The 26,392-nt window shown below is 44.5% G+C and overlaps 2 protein-coding genes across 8 annotated transcripts; both read right to left on the reverse strand.

Annotated features, from left to right (window-relative positions):
* Positions 1 to 2,516: 2,516 nt before the first annotated feature.
* On the reverse strand, positions 2,517 to 12,534 carry LOC139671086 (ribosyldihydronicotinamide dehydrogenase [quinone]-like). 6 transcript variants are annotated; one of them, XR_011697669.1, is made up of 8 exons: positions 11,989 to 12,339; positions 9,748 to 9,912; positions 8,885 to 9,015; positions 7,264 to 7,377; positions 6,773 to 6,874; positions 4,832 to 5,902; positions 3,596 to 3,654; positions 2,517 to 3,015 (listed from the first exon to the last, which is right to left on the reverse strand). XR_011697669.1 is itself a non-coding variant. In XM_071553336.1 (7 exons), exons 2-7 carry the CDS (start codon positions 11,993 to 11,995, stop codon positions 5,729 to 5,731), a joined length of 693 nt encoding a protein of 230 aa, XP_071409437.1. In that variant the 5' UTR covers positions 11,996 to 12,047; positions 12,368 to 12,534; the 3' UTR covers positions 2,517 to 5,728. The 6 variants fall into 6 exon arrangements, 1 of the variants encoding a protein (XP_071409437.1); XR_011697667.1 differs by having other exon boundaries at positions 2,517 to 3,226; XR_011697665.1 differs by having other exon boundaries at positions 2,517 to 3,654.
* Positions 12,535 to 15,607: 3,073 nt separating this feature from the next.
* Positions 15,608 to 23,859, reverse strand: LOC139671087 (ribosyldihydronicotinamide dehydrogenase [quinone]-like). Of its 2 annotated transcripts, XM_071553339.1 has the most exons (7): positions 23,686 to 23,768; positions 23,436 to 23,495; positions 22,621 to 22,785; positions 21,594 to 21,724; positions 19,972 to 20,085; positions 18,481 to 18,573; positions 15,608 to 17,603 (listed from the first exon to the last, which is right to left on the reverse strand). In XM_071553339.1, the coding sequence occupies exons 2-7, from the start codon at positions 23,440 to 23,442 to the stop codon at positions 17,430 to 17,432; spliced, it is 684 nt and encodes a 227-aa protein (XP_071409440.1). In that variant the 5' UTR covers positions 23,443 to 23,495; positions 23,686 to 23,768; the 3' UTR covers positions 15,608 to 17,429. The 2 variants fall into 2 exon arrangements, with proteins under 2 accessions (XP_071409440.1, XP_071409439.1); XM_071553338.1 differs by having other exon boundaries at positions 23,436 to 23,859.
* Between the last annotated feature and the right edge of the window lie 2,533 nt (positions 23,860 to 26,392).

Here is a 26,392-nt window from a genome sequence, read left to right on the forward strand (position 1 = left end):
TCGGAGACGGTGGAGGCAGGAGTTTGTCAACAGAGAAGCTGTATCACACACCAGTCCTGGGGACAGCTGGCGGAAATAAAAACCCAAAACCACCGAAAAATGCCACCTAGTCCATTCACCTCGGGAGGTCGGGTGTGTTGTTAATACACCTCTTTTACATAAGACCGATCTGTTTGCCATTCAGGACGAGGGAAGTGATCCTTCCCCTGTACTCAGTGCTGGTGAGGCTACACCTTGAGTGTTGTATTCAGTTCTGGGCCCCTCAGTTCAGGAAAGATACTGAGGTACTGGAGTAGAGCAACGAGGCTGGTGAAAGGACTTGAGCACAAGTCCTATGAGGAAAGGCTGAAGGAGCTGGGGTTATTTAACCTGGAGAAGAGAAGGCTCAGGGGAGACCTTATCGCTCTCTACAACTACCTGAAAGGATGTTGTAGCCAGGTGGGGATTGGTTTCTTCTCTCAGGCAACCAACAGTAGGACAAGAGGGCATGGGCTTAAGCTCTGCCAGGGGAGGTTTAGGTTGGATATCAGGAAGAAGTCCTTTACAGAGAGAGTGGTCAGGCATTGGAATGACCTTCCCAGAGAGGTGGTGGATTCTCCAACCCTGGAGGTTTTTAAGGTGAGACTGGACGTGGCACTGAGTGCCATGATCTAGATATCAAAGTGGGGTTGAATTAAGGTTTGGACTTGATGATCTTGTAGGTCTCTTCCAACCCAACTGATTCTGTGATTCTACCAGTGAAATGGTGGTGGTGATGAGTGTCTACAGTCTTTGCTGTGATCTTTCACATTGTGGGGAATTGTTGCGTTCCCCGTGGTGCTTTGCTGTGGAGTTCACGTCTCAGTGCTACCACAAAAGCAGCAGGTCAGTCTGGGAGGTTGAGAGCAGCCCATAAATTTGTGGCCTTCATTTCTCCCTGTGATGGTCAGCAACGCAGTATGTGAACTCCTAAATCATCCGTAGACCCTTATCAACTCTTCTAGGAGAAGACACGGTCTGTTTTGTGTCTTCTGCCGGCCAGCCTGTGCATCTGCCGGGGACAGGGGGCTTCTGCCTTCCAGCTTTAAGAAAGGTTCGTCATTGGAAAGGCAAGATCTCCTCCCCCCCACCCCGGGCCGCGGCGCTCTCCTCCTCCCCCCGCCTCCCCCGCCCCCCCCCCTCGGCCGCGGCGCAATCTTCCCCTCCCACCCCGCCCCGGCCGGGATGCTCTCCCCGCCCCCGCCCCGGCCGGGATGCCCTCCCCCCCTCCCTCTCCCCCCCTCCCTCTCCCCCCCTCCCTCTCCCCCCCTCCCTCTTCCCCCCTCCCCCCCTCCTTCCCCCCCTCTCCCCCTCCCCCCCGCCCCCGGCGCCCTCCCCAGCCTCCCCCGCCCCCGGCCGGGATGCTCTCCCCGCCCTCCCCACCCTCCCCAGCCTCCCCCGCCCCCGGCCGGGATGCTCTCCCCGCCCTCCCCACTCTCCCCCGCCCCCGGCCGGGATGCTCTCCCCGCCCTCCCCACCCTCCCCAGCCTCCCCCGACCCCGGCCGGGATGCTCTCCCCGCCCTCCCCACTCTCCCCCGCCCCCGGCCGGGATGCTCTCCCCGCCCTCCCCACTCTCCCCCGCCCCCGGCCGGGATGCTCTCCCCGCCCTCCCCACCCTCCCCCGCCCCCGGCCGGGATGCTCTCCCCGCCCTCCCCACTCTCCCCCGCCCCCGGCCGGGATGCTCTCCCCGCCCTCCCCACCCTCCCCAGCCTCCCCCGACCCCGGCCGGGATGCTCTCCCCGCCCTCCCCACTCTCCCCCGCCCCCGGCCGGGATGCTCTCCCCGCCCTCCCCACTCTCCCCCGCCCCCGGCCGGGATGCTCTCCCCGCCCTCCCCACCCTCCCCCGCCCCCGGCCGGGATGCTCTCCCCGCCCTCCCCACTCTCCCCCGCCCCCGGCCGGGATGCTCTCCCTGCCCCCCCCTCAAAAAAAAATGGCTGAGTGCAATCGGTTGCCCTTAAAAAAACCCCAAAAGCTGGCACTGAAACTGGCGCATGCTCTGTTTTCCACTGGTTGTTGATCAGCTAGTATTGATACAGAACAGGAATTTAGTGCTTCAACGTCTCCGGATGCAAGGGCTGATCACACCTACTCTAGTGAGGATGGAATCCCAGATCGCAAAACTCAGCTCATCGCAGTTTGTTCACAGCCATTTCATGTCCAACCACATTGAAGGTGTTGCAAAGAGAGTGTATTTGAACCTGCAATCCAGAGAGTCTGAGGCATTTGTCAGCTCAATATGCATATATGGACATGATTACTGGTGGACCAATTGTGCAGTATTGCTCTTCTGCAATCCCAAACATTACAGAAATTTTTCGGTAAGATTTGACTTCTGAGGCTTTTGTTTTAGTTAGGTTTTTCTGCTTTTGAGCTTTGCATTGTGTATAGGGCTGGAGGCAGGAAGAAACCTGGCTGAATTAATAAAAATTGTGTGGTTAAAAAGGTTTGCTTCTCATTCAGTGGTGTCTTGCCAACAAGCAAAAGCAAAAAAAAAGACAGAAATCAGCATTTATTTGTATGTGCTTAAAGGACATACATTGCCAGTTAAGACATTCTCTCTTTAAATGAACAGTGAAAATAAAATGACCAGAAATGCAATCTGAATTTACAGAGAAATCTCTTAGTTCTGACTGAGAAGGAAGGTTATCATGAAATGGGCAGTAAGTTCGTACATTTTTTATTGCCTTTCACTATAATGCATTTATGTGAACCTAAGTCTTCAATTTTAGTATTAATGAAAATTAAATAAGCCTGTTAGTTCTCTTTTAACTGAAACTTGCACTAATCTCAACCAAACTTTCACATACTGTGTACTAAAAATCTCAGCCATCTTATTAAAATTTATAGGAAAGAAAATGTAAATACATAAAATTCTCAAAAAATTTGACACATATCTGGTTTTATTGCCAGCAGGATGAAATTTGCAGGTTTTATTGTATCACTGGAAAAATGGTAGGGTCTTCTGTTACCTTTACTGAGTTTTCTGAAGAGATCTGAAAAGAAAAATAATTTAAAGAGCTTTGAAAAAATGAATGAGTGGGCAATGAGACAGAATGTGAAATTCAGGTTATTAAAGGGATGCACATGAAAAAAAAAACTTACCCTAAATTGATGTATAAAATAATGGGTCCGGAGGTGACATTACCACTGATGGCCAAGTTGTAGGGTTACAAGAGATGAAAATATTAGCTAAAGCAATCCATGCTTGAGATGATTAGGAAAGAAGGAAATTAATGAATCCAGGAGTCATGAAGTTGACTGTGCATGTCCCTTCTGCTAAGTAATGGGATAGTGAGGCTGGAGGAGTTCAGAGAAGGGCAATAAGGGTGACCAGGGGCCAGTGACTTCTCTTGGAAGAATGACTGAGCAGGACAGGACTCCCTGCCCTGGGAAGATTATTTAGGAGGGGAGGTAATGCACATGTACAATACTCTGAGTGCTGCATAAGAGAATAGATGGGACTGATGGTTACTGTTGTCTGGAAGGAACCAAACAAAGCTACTGAGGAGCAGGGGCTTCACTGTCCCAGGGCTCCCTCCCCACTCCAGTGTTCCATGCAAGGAAAATGCTGACCTGCTGAACTTTGCCAAAATCTATTGGTTGCTTGAAGTTGACACGAATTCAAGAGAATGCTGAAAAAAATTCAAGAGTAGAGATCTATTATTTGGCTTTGTAAATATAGAGAAAATATATGTATCTCAGGAAGTGCCCCAAACTAAATATAGTTGGTGCACGGGACAGTATTCAGGGGAAGTGCTTGCTCTTCCTGGCCTGTAACCACTCTGGAGAAAAAACTCAGGGTTGCAGGATCCTTGTTCTGACCTAGCACAGCCACTGTGGATACTTAGATTACATATATTCAGGCACCTAATGCTATCATGTGTTTGGGATCTGGCATGTGTCAGCCAAGTAGTGTCAAGAAGTGTATCATAAACACACAGGTCAGTCTTTATTAATTCTTCATCTGACAGTTAAGCCCACTAAGATCTGCAATTAATTCAAAGTGACACTGCATCTGATATTTGGAACTTCTGCTTTCACCTCCATTTCCTCCTTTCTCGGACAGTCTGGTAACTGAACACAGTGCAGATGAGAATGATTCCTCTCCTATGCAATTTCAATATTTTAATTTTTGCTCCATGTTCTATCCAGGTAATTTAAACTTCTTTTCCTTAAGTCTTTTAGGCATGAAACTGCTTTCACCAAAACTTAGATGCATAACACATTCCACATGAATCCCTTTCACTTTCCTTTTCCTATAACAGAGCTAGTTTCGTGCTTGTGTAATCAGAAGACTGACTCACACATCCTGAAGCAGACATCTACAACAGCTTGGGGCAGCACTGCTTCCTGGGAAATGTCTCTGTGGGTGAGGGCCCTTTGCTTCATATTAGACCAAACAGGAACATGTGACTCTTTCCCTGCAGGAGCAATTCTCAGTCTGGTGTATCAGCTTACAGTCACCCAGAGTCTGGACTCAGCATAGTCAGTATCCAAATAGCTCTTAACTGTAAGGCTGGGGCGTGACAAGACTGGCACAAAGAAGGTATGGCAGATGCACACACTGTATGTGGAGGCTTAAGTGTCATTTGACAGTGACTCAGGAGACTGTTTCTTATTTTGGCCATATTCTTTTAACACTGAAGTGCAAAGCCAGCTGTTAGGTGAGCTGGTCAAAGCAAGAAATGGGGTAGCTCAGTGAGAAACTCAGCCCTTACAGTATGCACAAACAGGGTGAACAGCTCTCAAGCACAAAAATAATCCTGCTACAGTTCAAGATTAAAATCATGGATGCTAAAAGCCACAGACCTTTTGTCCCTTTAGATCCTGAACCATAGACACACAGTGCTGCTGAGGAAGGATCTCCAAGGAAGCCCATTGACTGAAGCTGGAAGAGATCCACACACCTTGTAGACCCAAATACCAACACTGACTGGTGTGAAGGGGCAGGAAACACACAGGGTGCCTTTCGGTCTACACTTAAGGCAATCGAAACAGAGAAGTCCCTTTGATTTTAGGAAGCTACATGTTTTCCAAGTGGGAGCTGCAGTTTAGAAAAGAAGGCAATACATGCATGTAACTACTATATAATACTTGTATTTGTTTTTTCCCTTATCTGGTATCTGTTGTAGCTTTAACATTGCTTTGTAAATATGTGGAAAAGCCTAAGGCTGTCCATGAGGTTTTCCAGCTGTCAAAGTCACTGTGCAGCTGAACATCCTTTTGCACTGCTCACAATGTGGCTTTGTGGCTCAAAGGCACAAGTGTAGAGCTCTCAGGGCCAGTCCTGTTCTTTTAAATGACAAGGTTATTTGGGCAGTGTATTCCCCGGTAAATAAAAAAAAAGTGGCAGCTGATACAAAAAGTGTTAAAATAACCTTGGCCATGTACTTTACTGTTTCATAAGCAACAATGTTGTAATCTCTCTTTAAATACAACGTGTGTTTCAACCACAAGTAGGCAGGATAATATCGCTCTTTCTGTGAGCAAAGAGAGCTTTAACAGAGTTTTGCAGCCATTCCTAAAGAGAATCCTGTGGGAATCAAAGAAGAGAAATGGTGTATTGTCAGCTAAGCTGCTAGCTGTCATATTCCAGATGCTTAAAATACATTTTAATTAGGAGATGACCATTCAGGTACTTAGACAGACCATCCAGAAGAATGGAAAAAAAACACCTGCTCGCTGTAGTCTTGTGTTATCTGAACACTACTTGAAATACCACTCAGGAGTGCAGTTTATGGGTTCTTCCTTCCAAAGAGTCTTCAGACGCTGGGTCCAGGCAGTCAGCATCTCCTTCCTCTTCTCCTCAGAAACATACTCTGGAGCATAACAGATGTGAGGTTCAAGGACTTTGACCCCACAGAAGTGCATGATTCCATGCTGGAACAAAACAAAGAGAGAAATGCTTCAGAAAAATACTTACTTTCAAGTAAAGAACACGGAAGATTCAAATCTGTAACTGTTTCTCTGACCCAGGATGAGGTTCTCTAAATCTGTGCATTTATCAGAAGAAGGGAAATAAATTGCTGTTAAATCCACAGAACTGTTCTCTTTGGATGCTGTACACTGGCAGATTTCCAAGGAGCAGAGACAGCCTAAAGTTTATTGTTCTGTTTGGACTTCCTCAGATTGTTCCTCAACTGCAGTGTGTTTCACATCTACTTCCAAGTTGGGGTTTGGGATTTTTCTTTTTTTAACCTGTAGCCTGTGGCTCAGCCAAATGGTCTGGAATGAAGGCTGGTGCCTGTGAAATCAGCTCAGCTTGCTATTTTTCCTCTCTTTATTTCTGAATTCAGTGTTATTCTTCACATTTTTGTCACCTTTATTTCTAAGCTCTGTAGCTGGACAGCTCCTCAGGGCAGGCAGCTGGTAATTGCAAAGGGTAGGAGACCATGTGTGACTTTCTTGCCCTGCATCCTACAGGAATCAGGGAACCATGGGGAGCAGAAACCTTGTATGCTAGAGCTAAGGACAATCCTGTAATCCCAGAGAAACTGAAAAGGCTGATAGCATAAGCTTTCTCCAGACTCCAATCTGGAGGAAGGGGCACAAATCAACTTAAAACCTCTCTGGACTTTTAAAGAGGTCTCAGTGTTTTAGGGTTCAGTTTATAACCTGCAGATGCTTAGAGTGGGGAACTTCATAATTATTTCTTATTATACTTCATATAAAATAAAAGCATAAATATTGTTAAAATAATTTGAATAATAAAATTGAGATATACAGCAACGAAATACTCATATATTATACCTGCATGGGCCACAGAAGATGGCAAATATCACCAGAAATACCTCCCTCTGAATACATTTCTTTGTTTCCTCCAGTGGTGAAAGAAAACAAGGATAATTTGTCCTAGAATTAAGAAAGCAGTGCTTGAGTTAGACATGTTTAAAGAAGAGTGTCTGAACAGGTGAAGAGATGTTCAGGGGAACCTGGACATCATACATTTCTAGGGAAGGGGCTGTCCTCTTTTTCTCAGACCTTACAAGAATTGGCAGTTCTGAGGCAAAAATTGGTGATGTACAACTAGATAGTGGACTACATGTCCAAGCTTTGAGAAAACACAGATTAAAATAATTAAGGAATTACATGTCTGACAGCCTTGTGTGAAGGAGAGCTGATGCATTATTTCAACATAAAGCGACAGCTTTAAACAACTACAATGCAGGAAAAAAAAGGACCAATGCCTAGAAGAACATTGTTTCATTAAGTTCAAGGTTTGCACAATCTCAGAAACATACCTGGAGCAAACCACAGTCGTAAGAGTTTGACAAGTCGTAAGCAAAGCCTTGGACCAAGACTCTGTCCATCCAGCCCTTCAGGATTGCAGGCATGCTGAACCAAAACAAGGGAAACTAGGCAAAGAGTGAATCACCTGGTTAGCACAGAGAGCCTGGCCCACCCTTATGCCTGGTTCACAAGTCAAATCCTGTTCTCTGCATCTGCTCAGATCATGTACCTGCCTTCTTCCAGCTCTCTGTCAGGAGAGGCAGTGCCTGTGGCTGGAAACAGGAAGTGAAGTGCTTTCTGTTTGTAATAATCTTAGGGTCATAACTGAGCATCTACAGCACATTAATACGGTGGTGCATGTGAGGGCTTCCAGCCAGATTCAAGATGGAATATGATGAATCAAGAAGGTGCCATTTAATTCAAACTTCAGACTGTACAGAATCACTGTAGAGAATCCTAGGACTGAAATGGAAAAGGAACAAATGATCTAATGTGTTATTAGCAGGACTGACAACTGGTGATCAGTTTTACTCTGATAGTCTGCTGACAAATGCTGGGAGATAGTGAGACAGACTTACTTTCACACTCTGCTGACATCATGACCCCAAATCCCTTTATTGAGAAGAAAACTACTTCTTTAACGCTTGGACCCTTTGTTTCTAGACCTTCCAGTTAGCCCATGGGACTACATCCCAAAGCCATCGTGTCTTAATTGCATTATCTTGAATGCCTTATGGGCTCTTATTCTAGGATGCATCATTATCCCTAAACTTTTGTACACACTGCAGCACAGAAGAAGAAGAAATTCTGCACAAGCTTAACCATGTATGGCTTAATTTGACATGGAAACAAATTGGAAAATGATCAGCCCCCATTGTCTCTACAAGTGGTGAGTTTAGTCTGCAGAAAATTTTGAATTACTTTATGATGTCTTTCTGAAAGTTTTTAAATTTTTTTTATTTTTTTCCCTGCATCAGAACACACTTGACCATTTACAGAAAAGAGAAAGGAACCACTTCCCTTGTGGAATGTTTTACTGTTCTTATCTGAGAAGCAATACTCTAAAAGGGATTTAACTTACAGTTAAATGCTAACTGAAATATGGTCCCATCCTAAATGTCATCTAGACTCAGAGAGAAGAATATGTATAGGTGATGTCGAAGGCCAACAGGCACACAAAGAAATGTAAGGCTGCTATTGCCTTACACAGTACTTCTGGGACTTGCAGACACTGGGGACAGAGCTGGCACAGTGGGGAATGCAAAGGGGAAGTAAAGATCCATTAGCAATTCCCAGTAGTGCTTTTGCAACTCAGCAACAAATAACAGTTTAGTCCAGGAAGCCCAATTCCCTGACCCTGCTGGGTGCTCGTCCCTCTGAAAATAAGCCTAGTTCTGCTTTCTGCCAGCCTCCCTGATATGCTTAGTCATGTATGTCTTTGTGAATCCAGTCAGTTTGGCCCAGTGTTGGTGACTTACTGGTTTTGCTGTTGAATTAGCTTGGATCATTGTGCTCCTGAGTTACTGGATTTGCTGTATTAATGATCTAGATAATAGTACCACTGATCTGTATTTTTCACTGTAGCATTACTTAAAGGGAACAACACATCTGAAGTCTATTTAAAATAATGACCTGAAAAATCAGCAAGTCTGCTTCCTGCACCTTCTTCTGCTCTTCAACCAGATCTTTGGACAAACCTCCTCTCTTGTAAGCTTCCCAGGTCTCCACACCATAATTGAACTCTTCTGAGTTGTGCAAGGGACCTGTGGGTAGAAGTGAAGTCGTTCCTTGCCCTGCATCCATAGCCAGGCAAGAGTTAAAGACAGGCTGCAATCTACAGTTCTAAACTGAGTTCTTGCTTTCCATTTTCCCCCACTTCCTTTTCCTTGGTGAATATTCAGCATCATCACAGCTGATGGTGATTTGATTTTAACTGGAGAGGAATGTTGAATCTCAGGATTCTAATCTGTCACCTTCCTGAGGCAACATAAACAGTGCAACATAAAAAAGCTTGGCTCAGGACTGGTGATGTGGGTGGAGGCTTTAAGAGAATTCTGCCTTAGGCTTGACACACATTCATTCTTCTGATTCAACCTGTAGATCATCAATCTCTAGCAGAACACAGAGACACTGCCTCATGAACTAAACTGTAGCAAGTCACACAACAGTATCTGAAGACATTTCTTCCCCCTGAGAAATGCACTTCAGAGATTGTTTGTGGACATGTGCTAATGTGTTTCTCTCTCTCTCTGTGATCTCACTCAGAGACAAAGTTCGCATTCAGGGGTGGACTTCTAGATATGCAGATGTCTGATCATGAATAAATTTCTTATTAATCTCTTGATGATGCAAGGGCTAGAGCACCTCTCCTATGCAGACAGACTGACACAGTTGGGGTTGTTCAGCACGGGGAAAGCTCCAGAGAGCCTTCTGTTACCTAAAGGGGGGCTTACAAGTCAGTATTGTTGATAAGAGTGTATTTTGGCTAGACTCACCAACAATGTCATTTCTTGTTGCTCTTGGCTCAAACTGCATTGCATATAGATCTGACACTGTGACACTGCAGCCCTGCTTGGTCAGTTCTTCCACAGCAATCTTCAACAAAGATCCATTGAAGGACTTGGGCTCTTGGTGTGCGTAGACTATCAGGACTTTTTTGCCTGGAGGGAGAAAGAAAACCAGCAGACAGTTTGGAACAGAGGAGGCAGATACAGAACAATTTGTGGAGCTGAAGCTTGGTCCTTCCTGTTTCTGTAGTGTTTTCTAAGCACTATATGATTCATGGAAACAGAATGACAGTGGCAGGACTCACCTCCTGCTCAGCAGCCATGAGTGACTCCTGAGGCACAAATGCTGAATGTCCCCAGCCCAGCAATATTTGTCCTACACTGGGCTTCACCAGGTGGAACTCAGTGGACAGTGGACGGGTTCCACAGCAGGTCACACTGCCCTGCATTGCCCTGTCTCTCCTGGAGTCAACATTTCTGTTGTTCTGATTCCACTATCCCCCCAAAAGCAATGCCAGCCTAGGTTCCCTCCAAGTGTTTTAGAAACAACTTCTGAGAGATCAGATCATCTTTCTACTGCACTGGGGGATCCCCTCATCTTCCAGTTCAGTGTTGTGCAAGTGTGTTTGGGGTTTAGCTGGGTAGGCCTAAATTTAGGTTTTACGTAACAGTCTAGGCCTGGGACTCTTAGCTGATTTGACCTTTGCTGAGCTAACAGCTGACTTCTTCTTCTATTGTATTCCATACCATATTAGACATCATCTCAAAAGAGGTATGAACCAGTGTGGGAGTGGCTTGGGCAGTTGCTTCACAGTTGTGGTCCCAGCAAGACACACTGTGCTGTCCCAGGAGGGACCAGAGGCCCAGGCCCAGCACCGGCTCACAACCATGTTATCTTAGGGAAGGAAAATGTCTGTTCTTAGTCTTTCTGCTTAAGTCTGTCTCTCTAGGGATTGCGTTTTCTGGAAGAATTTGTAGTTAGAATGGTGGAGTTTGTGTTTACTGGGGAGTGGAAAGTTATTTCTTGTTATTTCTAACTTGTGTGTGTGTATTCTATTGTAGTCTCTCTATAAATATATATAGTTAAAGTATAAATATAGTTTGAAGAGGTTTTTTTTCCCTTCTCCCTTTTCTCTGCTGGAGGGAGGGAAGCTGACTCTTTTAATGGCAGTTGGCATTTTGGCAGCTCAACCCAAGAAAAAGTGACAGCATCAGGGTAGATGTTTAAGATGCCATTGTCCCACTTCACCATCATCATTATAACTTCAAAAGAAAGTAACGGGGTTTTTTTCAGAGGTAAGAATAAGCTGTCAAATGTATCTCAATCTGCTGTCAAAGTGGATTCAAGGGAAGCTCAGTATCCAGGTGGATATGCTGGGTTGGAGCTTCTTGGATGTAATAAGGTGTACAGAAGTTTACTAGCTCAAAGTTTTGCTAAGCATAGGGCATTTTAATAACTCTCTTTCTGAAAACAAGGTGAAATACTGTGTATGGGGTAGTAATTGTTTATACATAACCACTGCAGAGAGGGAAATTCCCAGGGGCCTTTTAAAATGACTGAATCTACAAACTATGTAGCTCTACGTTCCTGACTGCCAACACAAAAACTGAGGCACCTCCTGAGCTCAGTCTTTCTGCAGCTTCTGGATGTACATCCCCCAGCACCACCTAAGTGACAAGCAAATTTAGGATGTCAGGGGTAACTAACACAGCCTGAGGTGAATGCTTGAAGAAACAACAGCTCATTTTTAACCTAATTTACAAGTAGTGATTCTTTCTTCAGGGTGCATGGCGCCCATGAAACAAGAGCTTTGTGAAAAACATTATTAAAACTTGCAAGTCAAATGCTATCATAAATTGAAGGCACATATAAAGTCTTTAAACCCCTGCTCCATAACAGTCTGGAATATCAGCAGCAGTGACTTCTTTGCTGCTTTGCTGTTCTTGCCATCTCTCAGCAAACAGGGAGATGCCACAAGCTCCCAGAGGTGGCAGGATTAATTCTGCAAAGCTGCTGGATTGTTTCCCTTTTGCTGGAGCTGAGGGTGCTTGGACACAGTGTTTGGGGAGTCTGGTGTTTTCCGAGGCATCACTTACTGAAGTAATTTCAGTCGTTTGAAAAAGTGAGACCTCACTCTCCCAACTAAACACGGCAGCGAAGCCCCATCCCTGAGGTGCCTTTTGCCCAAGCTTGGAGCCAGCAGCATTTTCATTTGCATTTGCTTTTACCTGCCATTGTCCGGGAGCGCTGGGCAGTTCTCTCCTGAGAATCCGTTACGGCCCGAGAACTGAAATGAGAGTTTTGCTTGTCAGAAACATCAGGAGCAGGTGCGAGGAGAACGGCTGTCCCAGTGGGAAATGTCGAGGTGTGTGTGTAAGCACACACCCTCCCGCACAGGCCGGCCCTGGCCAAGCACGACCGGGCTGTCAGCGTTCCCTGGCAGCGGGGAGGGTGTTCCCGGTTCTCGGCCCGGGCCCTGGAGCGGGAATTCTCCTACGGCCGCCCCGGCCCGGGGCTGGGCCGAGACCATCGCGCCGCTCCCGGTCTCGTGCCGCCCTCTGGAACAGCGATCCCGGAGCGACTCCAGCGCCAACCCACTGTCCTCACCTATTCCTGCTGGGAACGGCCCTTCCCGGCGGCCCCTGCCGGGCCCTGGGGCAGCGCCAGCGCGGGGCGGGATCGGGAGATCGGGGTCGGCGCCGCCCGCGGCTCCGGCTCTGGCTGCGCTCGATCCCGCGCGCGGCTGGTGCGCGTCCCCGCGGCTGTGACCACCAGTGACACCTGCATCATCTGTGGTGTGTTTGGGTGTTGGTTTTTTTTTTTTTTTGTTTGGTTGTTTTTTTTTATTCTGGGTTCTGTGGTCTTCTTCTCCAATACAGAACACGTCCTTCATTTCTCCCTGCGATGATCAGCAACGCAGTATGTGAATTCCTGAGCCGCCCACGCACGTCTGCGGGAAGGCACCGTCTGATTGTGCCTCCTGGGGGGCAGCACACACACCTGCCGGGGCAGGGGGCTCCTGCCCTCCAGCTTTCCCAAAAGTCTTTTTTGGGAAAGACAGATGGGATGCAGTAGGATGCGGGTGCCTGAGGTTTTGGAGAGGTAGAACAGCCTCGGTGATCACTTTCAAGATGAAGTTTTCTGTCTGAATATCGAGACAATTTTCTATGCCTTGTTGGATAAACTTAATAAGCAGCTTTTTACTAAGATCTGTCCAAAAAGGTGCTGAGTGATCTTTAAGGTCACAGAATCACAGACTGTTCTGAGTTGGAAGGGACCCACAAGGATCATCGAGTCCAATGCTTAAGTCAATGGCCCATACAGGGGATTGAACCAATGACCTTGACATTATTACAGCCTAGTTTTAACCAACTGAGCTAATCTCAGGGTGTAATAGTTTCTTATAAAAAAACCCAACCAAATAAACAAAACCCCCAACAAAACAAAACTTGGCAGTGGAACTGGCACATGTCCAGCACATTCCCTGTTTTCCACTGGTTGTTCATCAGCTGGTATTGAGACAGAACAGGAATTTAATGCTCCATTAGCTCCAGGTGTGTCCTAGTTCAGCAGGAGAGACCAGCTAACACTGTGTGTGGGTGATCAAAGCTGTGTATTCTTCCCCCTCTATTCATTCCCCAAGGAAAATGGGCCATTAGCAGCAGCTGCCCAGGGAGTCATTAGCACCTTCACACTCAGCCTGAGGGGGCGGAGCTGCAAATGGACCATCAACAGTTCAACAATACCCCCTGGCTCCCAGAGTTAAACACTCATTGTGTGAGTCCCCGCCCAGGGGGAGGGACTGCGTGCTCCCTGAGGGTACATAAGTGGTGGGTAAGAAGACCTTGGGAACTTCTCGTTGGATCCAGAGGAGCAGAAGGACCTCGACAGGAGGAGATCACTGCTGTTGCCCAGACCACAGCCCTCGCCTGGACCAACAGGTTTTTCATTTCCTTTTGCTATGGACTTGGGGGAGCCACAGGGGCCTCAGCACAAGGGCAAACAAACCCCTTTGGGTTTGTGCCCCAGGACACTGGGTTATACTGCTGGGCTTTTGTGAGTTGAAAGCAATTTCCCTTTTGTGTCAGTGTATTTATTGTAATATTATTATTAAATTTTAGCTCTGACTTACAATCTCTCTCATGGTGAGTTCATTTCCCCTGCTGGTTCGCTTTAAACCAGCACAAGGTGCAAGGGCTGATCACACCTATTGTAATGAGGATGGAAACACAGATAGCCAAACTCAGCTCATTGCAGTTTGTTCACAGCCATTTCATGTCCAACCACATTGCAGGTGTTCCAAGGAGAGTGTATTTGAACTTGCAGTCCAGAGAGTCTGGAGCATTTATCAGCTCAATAGAGCAAATGCAAATATGGATGTGGTAACTGGTGGGCCAACCATGCAGTATTGGTCTTCTGCAATCCCAAACACTACATAAATCTTTTGATAAGATTTTACTTCTGAGGCTTTTGTTTTGGTTTTAGTTTGGTTTTTCTGCTTTGAGCTTTGCATTGTGTATAGGGCTGGAGGCATGGGCTGCAGACAGGAAGAAACCTGGCTGTATTGATAAGAATAGTTGGGTTAAAAAGCTTTGATTCTCATTCAGTGGTGTTTTGCCAAGCAGCACTAGGCAAAGAAAGGCAGAAATTGGCATTCATTTGTTGATGTTTAAAGGTTACATGTTTGACATGCAGCTGTTTTTTTTCACTAGCAGGATTAAAATCACTGTGTGTGAAATTTGCAGGTTTCATTGCACTACTTTGAAAATTGTAGAGGCTGATGAATAAAAAGCACCAAAACACCACAGTGCTAGACCAAGGCTACCTGGAATGGTTTCTTATCTCCTTAATCTTAAGTAAAATCCAACCACAGTGAGCTTGTTATAATGGGAAGGTGACTCTGTATGTATTTTTCTGATATTAACTTTGAAGGCTGTATTCTAGTAGTAAGCTTTGCCAGGAGAGGTTTAATTTTTTTCCTCTCCTTCTTTCCACCTGTAGTTTTCTGCCAGGTATCTCTTTAGAGGCTTTTCCCTCTCCATATTTCCAATGAATCCCATATTCTGTGGGGACCTAAGTATAACCATGCTCTGGCTATCCCTGCCTTAACACTATGCCTGGCCCAGCAGGAATGAGTATTCCCTCACAGGAGCTTCTCAGCTCTGCAGATAACTCAATGCTGAAAGGTTAATTCAGTGCTCCACACCCAATTTTCACTTTCACACAATTTCAATTTTCACAGTTTCAGATTTCAATTTTCACAATCACCATGAATTTTCACTGCAATTAAGTTCAGAAGACAACCACCTGAGGTCTCCCCCAGATGCTGAGCTCTGGCCTGGCAACAGGTGACAGAAATACAAGGGTGTACCTGTAGAGTATATTGAGAGGATTTTGTTTCCTCTTGGCTTCTTTTTAAGTTCCAGTAAAGAACCATCTTTGCATATCTGACTGGGGTACAACAGCATTTCCAGGTGGGACAATCTGTTGCGTGGACAAGCTGGTTAGGTCTTGGTTTGTTTTGTTGAATGTGGACAGAATGCTTTCTCATTTCATGGAAGTTAATTCAGAAATGGCTATGGGGTAGTTTGGCTGTACAATCCCAGGGAAGAAACTGGTCCTCTGTCTCTTTCCTGCATTTTCCAAGCAGATTGGAATTCCAGTGCATTCAAGCTGCTTTAACTGAGTATTTTAATACTCTTAGAATAGTGAGACAGTTATCCAGCTCTAAGTTGAGAGCAGCTTCAGCTTAAGTTCTTTGCATCTCTTCTGTTTAGGCTTTAGGGTATCTAATAACATAGTAGGATATTTCTTAAAAAAAAAAAAAGGAAAAAGATCCAAAAGAAGTAGTACTGGCATTATGTATGCTATTTTTTATTGGCTGTTCCTCTTTTCAGCACAACTTTTTGATAACTTGTCTATTACAAAGTATGTTCATCTGCAAGAAGGCAGCTCACCTTCATGATGCTCCAGGAATCAAATATTAAACCACAGAAAGAACTATCCACACCTGCCTTTAAATGTTAGGGTTTTATTGTAAACCTAGAATAAGGGCACCTTACTGAAAGGACTCAGTCTTGATTTCTCTAGGCTATGGGGCTTATTGGTGACACAGTTTGAATGAGGATCTGTTTGTTTCCTGTGTTTCTCTGAATTTGCAAACATGTTTCTTGTGCCATTTCAGAACATCAAATAAAATAAATCAGTTATGATTTCTGGAACAAATTATCAGGGAAAAAGACCAGAGCATTGCCTAAACATCTGTGGGAGAGAAGGACCAGTGACAACAAAAAACAAATCCCCAGACTAAATGGAAGAGGAAAGTATGTTGCCCTTGTATCCTTTTCCCTTGCCTGAAATGCAGCTACAAGTTACTTACTTAATTCTAATTTTATTCTGATTAAATCAATGATGTTTGGGCAGGATGGTCTTTGACTTTTTTAGCACAATGTTGTTTAGCAGAACAATCATTCTGTAGTTCAAAATGGCTGTAGCATTTCCAGTACTACTAAGAAAGCAATACTGCCACTTCATTTCTCTCCTTTGTAACCACAGACCAGTCTCTGTTGGTTTTCCATGTGGTATAATTCTCTTTTGAGTTTTGCAAAGCCATGTGTCAGAACACGCATGCACTCCATCAGACTGTGCTGCATAGCAGGCACTGAAAGCATGTCAGGACAAGGACAGTAACTCATGGCACAGCACCCAATGCTCCTGCACACTTGACTGGCTTCCAAAGCATTACAAGAGCAGGATCCTTGTGTAACCAGAAGACTTTGGCTCACACACCCTGAAGCAGACATCTACAACAGCTACTGCAGCACTACAAGCACTACTGCAACATCTACAAGCAGCACTGCTTCCTGGGAAATGTCTCTGTGGGTGAGGGCCCTTTGCTTCATATTAGACCAAACAGGAACATGTGACTCTTTCCCTGCAGGAACAATTCCCAGTCTGGTGTATCAGCTTACAGTCACTGCAGAGTCTGGACTCAGCATAGTCAGTATCCAAATAGCTCCTAAAGAACTGTAAGTCTGGGGCGTGACAAGACTGGCACAAAGAAGGTATGGCAGATGCACACACTGTATGCAGAGGCTTGAGTTCATTTGGCAGTGACTCAGGAGACTGTTTCTTGTTTGGGCCATATTCTTTTAATACCAAAGTGCAAAGCCAGCTGTTAGGTGAGCTGGTCAAAGCAAGAAATGGGGTAGCTCAGTGAGAAACTCAGCCCTTGCTGCATGCACAAACAGGGTGAACAGCTCTCAAGCATAAAAATAATCCTGCTACAGTTCAAGATTAAAATCATGGATGTTAAAAGCCACAGATCTTTTGTCCCTTTAGATCCTGAACCATAGACACACAGTGCTCTTGCAGGTTTCACAAGCAGCAATGGTATAATTCCCCATTAAATAATACATTTGTTATCAACCACACGTAGGCAGGATAATATCACTGTTTCTGTGAGCAAAGAGAGCTTTAACAAAGAGTTTTGTACCCATCCTTGAAGAGAATTCTGTGGGAATTGAGGAAGATAAATGGTGTCTTTTCAGTATTCCAGATGCTTAAAATACATTTGAATTAGGAGATTAGCATTCAGGTATTTAGATAGACCATCCAGAAGAATGGGGAAAAAAAGATCTTCTCTCTGTAGTCTTGTATTATCTGAACACTACTTGAAATACCACTCAGGAGTGCAGTTTATGGGTTCTTCCTTCCAAAGAGTCTTCAGACGCTGGGTCCAGGCAGTCAGCATCTCCTTCCTCTTCTCCTCAGAAACATACTCTGGAGCATAACAGATGTGAGGTTCAAGGACTTTGACCCCACAGAAGTGCATGATTCCATGCTGGAACAAAACAAAGAGAGAAATGCTTCAGAAAAATACTTACTTTCAAGTAAAGAACATGGAAGATTCAAATCTGTAACTGTTTCTCTGACCCAGGATGAGGTTCTCTAAATCTGTGCATTTATCAGAAGAAGGGAAATAAATTGCTGTTAAATCCACAGAACTGTTCTCTTTGGATGCTGTACACTGGCAGATTTCCAAGGAGCAGAGACAGCCTAAAGTTTATTGTTCTGTTTGGACTTCCTCAGATTGTTCCTCAACTGCAGTGTGTTTCACATCTACTTCCAAGTTGGGGTTTGGGATTTTTCTTTTTTTAACCTGTAGCCTGTGGCTCAGCCAAATGGTCTGGAATGAAGGCTGGTGCCTGTGAAATCAGCTCAGCTTGCTATTTTTCCTCTCTTTATTTCTGAATTCAGTGTTATTCTTCACATTTTTGTCACCTTTATTTCTAAGCTCTGTAGCTGGACAGCTCCTCAGGGCAGGCAGCTGGTAATTGCAAAGGGTAGGAGACCATGTGTGACTCCTTCTCCTGCCCTGCATCCTACAGGAATCAGGGAACCATGGGGAGCAGAAACCCTGTATGCTAGAGCTAAGGACAATCCTGTAATCCCAGAGAAACTGAAAAGGCTGACAGCATAAGCTTTCTCCAGACTCCAATCTGGAGGAAGGGGCACAAATCAACTTAAAACCTCTCTGTATCTTTAAAGAGGTCTCAGTGTTTTAGGGTTCAGTTTATAACCTGCAGATGCTTAGAGTGGGGAATTTCAGAATTTTTATTTATTATACTTCATATAAAATAAACAATAATCCTTTTTTGAAAAATAACTGGAATAGTAAAAATTAAAGGAAACTGTAACCAAATAGTCATATATTATACCTGCATGGGCCACAGGAGATAGCGAACATCACCCCTGCTTGCATACTTCTCTTTGGTTCCTCCAGTGGTGAAAGAAAACAAGGATAATTTGTCCTAGAATTAAGAAAGTGGTGCTTGAGTTAGACACTTTAAAAGAGATGGCTCAACAGTTTAGAAAATGTTCAGGGGAACCTGGACAGCACAGAATTCTAGAAAAGTTGGTGTCTTCTTCCTTCCCAGACCTTGCAAGGTTTGGCAGTTCTGAGGCAAGGACTGATGACATACAACTAGACAGTGGACTGTGTGTCCCAGCTTTGGGAAGAGACAGTTTGAAAAGACAAGGATACATGTCTGACATCCTTGTGTGAAGGAGGTCTAATCCTTTTCTTCCTCCTGCAATGTTTGGGAAACTGTGGCTGGAAAGCCCTCTGTTACCATTAATATCTTTATTCCTGTCCTTTGTGACTGCAGAAATTGAATGCTAAAGTCCCCCTTCAAATCTGGGCTTGCTTGTCACTTGCCAATGAATAATTGAAGAACAAATTATTCCTCAGATGTTCTAAACCACCATGTTTCTTCTGCTTCTGTAACTATGGTATTAGCCATGGGCTTGTGCTCAGCTTCTCTCATTTTAGTTTTAGATTCCGTATTTGAAATAACCTTTTTCCAGTGCAATATACCAAGTGCCCTGAGCCTGCACTTCATATGCAGCTGTAATCACTGGGAATTACATCTATTTGTGCCAGTGAGCCAGCCATTTCTGAAATATAGAGAAACTGAAATATTTGGAAATGTTGAGAAAATCAGAATTAGCAGATATTAACATGCAGCAAATATAAATGTGAAACTAATATTGATTGTTTCTAGATGCTGCAGCTGTTACCAAATAAGATTCATCAGACACTGGATTCCAAAATTTCCCATGCTGTGAAGAATTAAAAATTTATTAAACACCATTGAGAGAGACTGATCTTACCTAATTTAGAAGTTACAGAGTAGAAAAAGTTCAAAGCAGACAGCTGCAACAGAGGCTCATGCAGTGGGTATTTCAGATTTTTGATGAAGTTTTATAGTTCAGTTCCAACCTTTGACATCTAATCCCAGAACAGGACTTTGACACCTATTCTAGTATGTCAGTCCTGACAGTTTCGTGCAGTCCTATGGTGGTGAGAAGAATGACAGACTGCAGTTACAGGAAATGGATTGGTTTGAACTGTTTCCAAGCTGTATGTTGCACTCTGATACTCCTACCACATGATAAATCCCATATAGTAGGCCAAGCAAAGGTCTCTAGAAGATGGCTTGAATCTTTAGGAACCACTGCATTCTCCTTATCTTACTACACTCCAGACAGTCTGAACAAGCCAGAAAGCTACTCAACAGGTTACCAAAGCATTACTTCAAGGCAGTGTAGAGTAAGACCTTTAAACTACTACAGTACAAAAGAAGGACCAATGCCTAGAAGAACAGTGTGCAAATCTTAACATTCATGAAACAATCTCAAAAACATACCTGGAGCAAACCGCCATTGTAAGAGTTTGACAAGTCGTAAGCAAAGCCTTGGACCAAGACTCTGTCCATCCAGCCCTTCAGGATTGCAGGCATGCTGAACCAAAACAAGGGAAACTAGGCAAAGAGTGAATCACCTGGTTAGCACAGAGAGCCTGGCCCACCCTTATGCCTGGTTCACAAGTCAAATCCTGTTCTCTGCATCTGCTCAGATCATGTACCTGCCTTCTTCCAGCTCTCTGTCAGGAGAGGCAGTGCCTGTGGCTGGAAACAGGAAGTGAAGTGCTTTCTGTTTGTAATAATCTTAGGGTCATAACTGAGCATCTACAGCACATTAATACAGTGGTGCATGTGAGGGCTTCCAGCCAGATTCAAGATGGAATATGATGAATCAAGAAGGTGCCATTTAATTCAAACTTCAGACTGTACAGAATCACTGTAGAGAATCCTAGGACTGAAATGGAAAAGGAACAAATGATCTAATGTGTTATTAGCAGGACTGACAACTGGTGATCAGTTTTACTCTGATAGTCTGCTGACAAATGCTGGGAGATAGTGAGACAGACTTACTTTCACACTCTGCTGACATCATGACCCCAAATCCCTTTATTGAGAAGAAAACTACTTCTTTAACGCTTGGACCCTTTGTTTCTAGATCTTCCAGTTAGCCCATGGGACTACATCCCAAAGCCATCGTGTCTTAATTGCATTATCTTGAATGCCTTATGGGCTCTTATTCTAGGATGCATCATTATCCCTAAACTTTTGTACACACTGCAGCACAGAAGAAGAAGAAATTCTGCACAAGCTTAACCATGTATGGCTTAATTTGACATGGAAACAAATTGGAAAATGACCAGCCCCCATTGTCTCTACAAGTGGTGAGTTTAGTCTGCAGAAAATTTTGAATTACTTTATGATGTCTTTCTGAAAGATTTTTAATTTTTTTTTATTTTTTTCCCTGCATCAGAACACACTTGACAATTTACAGAAAAGAGAAAGGAACCACTTCCCTTGTGGAATGTTTTACTGTTCTTATCTGAGAAGCAATACTCTAAAAGGGATTTAACTTACAGTTAAATGCTAACTGAAATATGGTCCCATCCTAAATGTCATCTAGACTCAGAGAGAAGAATATGTATAGGTGATGTCTAAGGCCAACAGGCACACAAAGAAATGTAAGGCTGCTATTGCCTTACACAGTACTTCTGGGACTTGTAGACACTGGGGACAGAGCTGGCACAGTGGGGAATGCAAAGGGGAAGTAAAGATCCATTAGCAATTCCCAGTAGTGCTTTTGCAACTCAGCAACAAATAACAGTTTAGTCCAGGAAGCCCAATTCCCTGACCCTGCTGGGTGCTCGTACCTCTGAAAATAAGCCTAGTTCTGCTTTCTGCCAGCCTGCCTGATATGCTTGGTCATGTATGTCTTTGTGTATCCAGTCAGTTTGGCCCAGTGTTGGTGACTTACTGGTTTTGCTGTTGAATTAGCTTGGATCATTGTGCTACTGAGTTACTGGATTTGCTGTATTAATGATCTAGATAATAGTACCACTGATCTGTATTTTTCACTGTAGCATTACTTAAAGGGAACAACACATCTGAAGTCTATTTAAAATAATGACCTGAAAAATCAGCAAGTCTGCTTCCTGCACCTTCTTCTGCTCTTCAACCAGATCTTTGGACAAACCTCCTCTCTTGTAAGCTTCCCAGGTCTCCACACCATAATTGAACTCTTCTGAGTTGTGCAAGGGACCTGTGAGTAGAAGTGAAGTCATTCCTTGCCCTGCATCCATAGCCAGGCAAGAGTTAAAGACAGGCTGCAATCTACAGTTCTAAACTGAGTTCTTGCTTTCCATTTTTCCCCACTTCCTTTTCCTTGGTGAATATTTAGCATCATCACAGCTGATGGTGGTTTGATTTTAAACTGGAGAGGAATGTTGAATCTCGGGGTTCTAATCTTTCACCTTCCTGAGACAACATAAAAAAACGCAACCTAAAAAGCTTGGCTCAGGACTGGTGATGTGGGTGGAGGCTTTAAGAGAATTTTGCCTTGGGCTTTAGAGAGACCATCTCTCTTTAGAGAGGCCATCCACAAGCACTATGGAGTTGCTTTCCAGCATCTGTAATGTGGAAGTTCAGCAGGCACTGGGGAACCACTATTGGCTGTCTCTGCTGATTCCACAACAGTTGGGTGAGCTGATTCAGGTATGTCTGAATCAGGCACACACATTCATTCTGCTGATTCAACTGGCAGATCATCAATCTCTAGCAGACCACAGAGGCACAGCCTCATGAACTAAACTGTAGCAAGTCACAGAACAGTATCTGAAGGCATTTCTTCCCCTTGAGAAATGCAAATCTCCTTGAGAGACTGATTGTGAACACATGTTAATGTGTTTCTCCCAGTAATCTCACTGGAAGACAAAGTTCACATTCAGGAGTGGACTTTTAGAAATGCAGATGTCTGATCATGGATAAGTTTCTTATTAATCTCTTGATGATGCAAGGGCTGAAGCACCTCTCCTATGCAGACAGACTGACACAGTTGGGGTTGTTCAGCACGGGGAAAGTTCCACAGAGCCTTCTATTTCCTAAAGGGGAGCTTACAAGTCAGTGTTGTTGTTAAAGGTATATTTTGGCTAGTCTCACCAACAATGTCATTTCTTGTTGCTCTTGGCTCAAACTGCATTGCATATAGATCTGACACTGTGACACTGCAGCCCTGCTTGGTCAGTTCTTCCACAGCAATCTTCAACAAAGATCCATTGAAGGACTTGGGCTCTTGATGTGCATAGACTATCAGGACTTTTTTGCCTGGAGGGAGAAAGAAAACCAGCAGACAGTTTGGAATATAGGAGGCAGATACAGAACAATTTGTGGAGCTGTTGGTCCTTCCTGTTTCTGTACGGTTTTCTAAGCAGTACATAACTTGTGGAAACAGAGTGACAGTGGCAAGACTTGCCTCCTGCTCAGCAGCCATGAGTAACTCCTGAGCCACAAATGCTGAATGACCCCAGCCCAGCAATTTTTGCACTTCACTGGGCTTTCCTGGGTTGAAGTCCGTGGACAGTGGATGGGTTCCACAGCAGGTTACACTGCCCTGCCATTAGTACTACCCTGTCTCTCCTGGAGTCAACATTTCTGTTGGTCTGACTCCACTATCCCCCCCCACAAGCACTGCCAGCTTAGATTCCCTCCACGTGTTGTGGAAACAACTTCTGGGAGCTAAGATCAAATACTTTGTATGTTGTAGTTAGTAATTGTTTATATACAACCAAAGGAGGAAATTTACAAGCAGTATCAAAATAACTGGACTTACAAGACATGCAGCTTTTGGTTCGTGACTGCCAACACAAAAACTCAGGCATCTCCCGAGCTCAGTTTCTCTATGGAACAGCTTCTTAGGTACATCCCTGGGCACCACCCGCCAAGTGACTGGCATTGTCATTCGCGTTTGCTCTCACCTGCCATTGTCCGGGAACGCTGGGGAGCTTCTCTCCTGAGAATCTGGTACGGCCTGAGAACTGAAATGAGAGATTTGCTTGCCAGAAACATTAGGAAGAGGTGCGAGGAGAACGGCTGTGCCTGCACGGCCGCCCCGGCCCGGGGCTGCGCCGGGGGTATCGCGCCGCTCCCGGTTCTGTGCCGCCCTTTGGAAAGCGATCCCGGAGATGTTCCCGGATCCCCTTGCCCGGCGCCAGCCGGTGTCCTCACCTGCTGCTCGGCACCCGGCGCACACCTGGCCCGGAGCGGCCCTTCCCGGCGGTCCTGTTGCTCTGGCTCTGAGGAAGCGCCAGCGCAGGGCGGGATCGGGATCAGGATCGGGATCGGCTCCGCCCGCGGCCGCGGCTCTGGAGATTTATTTCTCTGCATCCGGTTTCTAAGAGCTTCGTTTGATACCCCTTAGTTCTAGTTCTTGTACTGTGAGTGACAGTGAAGAATCAGTCCGTGCTTATCCCCTCTGTTGACTTTGTGGACTTGGGTTGTGTGCGGCTGAATCACTTCTTTTCTGGGATGTTCTTCAGGGGGGATCGTTGTTCAGAAAGTGCTCTGCATTTTCAGTCCTTCCTAGTGCTCTTCTCTGCCCTTTTCCTGCTGTGTCACTTCTTGAAGGAAGGGAACCAGCTCTACATACAGTTTTCACCCTGTGGACATGCCTTGCATTTTCCCAGCAGTGTAATGGTTTTATGCTTTGTGTTCCTAATTATTCCTATGGTAAAATTTGACTTTTTTTTTTTTTAACTGCTACAGAGGGTTGAGCTAATGTCTGTGTGGAATTATCTGTCATAACTGTTGGTTGGTTTGTCTCCTATAAGCATCTCTTAAGATTCACAGAGACTAAATACAACTTTTCCTTGTCTAGCCTCCTGAGCAGCATTGCGAAGACTATACTGGTCTTAGTTCCCATATAAGTTAGAACAAGCCCTTGTGGTCTTTGAATGACTCATCTATAGGAGAAATTTGGCACAGGTTGGTAGCTTAGATACTATTTTTCAGATAGTTTCTAGACACAATTCTCTACTGCTATCTAAAATACTTTTACTCTTGAGTGTAGCCCCAAACCTTCTAGTGAAATGAATGTGGGTTTTTTCTCTGAAATCTAGCAAAGGAATGTGATTTTCTGTTGCTTTTGTTGGGGCAGGGATTGGATGCAGCTGAGGAGGGCAGAGGTACCTCTTTTTATACAGCTGCAATATTTGCCCACTTATTGTGCACCGATTGTCCTGTTGTTCAATGACTTATGAAGTTCATGAGCTGGACTTAATTCTGTCTTCAGCTTCATGGAAACCAACCATCCATCCTTACTGAAGCCCTCATCAACCTGCAGGCTGTTTTTTTCTGGAGGGGGTACATCATCATTTCATTTTGAAGGTGTTTCAGTACAGAAAAATATCTTGGGTTTCAGTGAAGGAAAAGAGAAAATGAAAGGATGTTTTCATTACTTAGGCACTGGGATGACCTTGCAATATGGAGGCTTCAGTCTTTGTGTCAAGCATTGCTGAAACCTTTTAACATGCAGCAGCAGTTGGGTGCATACACAGTTCCTACTATGCTGTAGAAAAAAAGCCCATTCTCTCTTACCTAAGATTAGGCATCAGCTGGATAAAAGTTTTGAAAGTAGCAGAAGCTTATTTTTGCCTGACTGTTATTTATGTGATTTAAAGGGTGGAGTTTTATTATTATTAATTTTCATTAAATATCTGACCTAGAAAGAAAATTATTTGTCACAGCTTCCTCTGAGAACTCATTCATTTCTACAACAGGGAAGCACAGGCAGCCTTAACTGATGGAAAAGAGAAAATTCTCGTCAGCAGGAAATTGTGGTTCATGTCAAGGTAAACACTGAAATTGTAAACTAAGAGACTGTACCTGGAAATCACAAGCAAGTGGCCATAATTTAGGAATTTTCTTTGGATATTAACCTTACTTTTTCCCTTTTCTTTTCAGATATGCTTTTGTTCCCAGGTCAGATGATTCTGTTGCTATGATTCTAGTGGTTTTGTATTAGATGTCTTCCATAGGCTTGGAGTTTGGTCAGATGAATAAACCTTACATGACAAAGCAAGACTGAGATATAAAAAGTAAAGACAAACAAAACACTCAAGAAAACAGAAAGTGTGAGAAAGGCAGCAAAGTAGCCCTAGTGTGATTATATCTGTTGTAGAGGGACTCATAAGAAATGTGACTCGAGAGCTTGATGTGAGCCTAAGAAGTTTTCTAAGGCAAAAACATGCCAAATACTGATCAAGAAAATCCCCTCTCCTCCCTTCCCCACCCACTCCTCTCCTCCCCTTCCCTCTGAAGATGTTGTAGCGATGCAAGTGTTATGACACAGGAAATTACACTCTGGCCTAGAACAGACCATTTCACGTGGAAAGGGCTACAGCGATCACCCAGCTCAAGTGACTGATCCCTTGAGGGTTGACCACATTAGAGACTCTTCTTAAGGGCATTGCCCAAATGCCTCTTAAACACTGAGAGGCTTGGGGCATTGACCACCTCTCTAGGAAGCCTGTCCCAGTGTTTTACCACCCGATCAGTAAAGAAATGCTTCCTAATGTTCAGTCTGAAGCTGCCCTGGTGCAGCATTTAATCATTCATGTGTGTCCTGTCACTGTATCCAGTTCCCTCTCTGCTTCTCCTCCTCAGGAGGCTGTAGAGAGCAGGAAGGTTGCACCTCAGTCTCCTTTGCTCTAAGCTACACAAATCCAAAGTCCTTAAATGCTCTTCACAGGACAATCCTTCTAGCCCTTTCACCATCTTTGTTGCCCTCCTCTGGATGTATTCAAGTATCTTCACATCTTTTCTAAATTGTGTGGCCTTAAAAAGTCAACTTCTCTCTTCTCACTCTGCTCCAAACTTACATAACTGCTCTCCACTTAGGCAGGCATAAAGGTGGGGTCTCCTAATTTTAACCATA

The sequence above is a fragment of the Pithys albifrons genome, chromosome 4, assembly GCF_047495875.1.
Source record: "Pithys albifrons albifrons isolate INPA30051 chromosome 4, PitAlb_v1, whole genome shotgun sequence".
Lineage (NCBI taxonomy): Eukaryota > Metazoa > Chordata > Aves > Passeriformes > Thamnophilidae > Pithys > Pithys albifrons.

What these genes read in the sequence shown, in the direction of transcription:
- LOC139671086 (XM_071553336.1), bottom strand. An exon ending in CAGACTTGCTGATTTTTCAG is followed by an intron (nt 7,378 to 8,884) that starts GTCATTATTTTA and finishes CTCTTTGCCTAG; the next exon opens with TTTCCCTTGTTTTGGTTCAG. An exon ending in ACGACTGTGGTTTGCTCCAG is followed by an intron (nt 6,875 to 7,263) that starts GTATGTTTCTGA and finishes TCTTAATTCTAG; the next exon opens with GACAAATTATCCTTGTTTTC.
- LOC139671087 (XM_071553338.1), bottom strand. Translation starts at nt 23,844, where the DNA reads ATGCAGAGAAATAAATCTCCAGAGCCGCGGCCGCGGGCGGAGCCGATC. An exon ending in GCGTTCCCGGACAATGGCAG is followed by an intron (nt 22,786 to 23,435) that starts GTGAGAGCAAAC and finishes TTCTCCCTCCAG; the next exon opens with GCAAAAAAGTCCTGATAGTC. An exon ending in CAGACTTGCTGATTTTTCAG is followed by an intron (nt 20,086 to 21,593) that starts GTCATTATTTTA and finishes CTCTTTGCCTAG; the next exon opens with TTTCCCTTGTTTTGGTTCAG.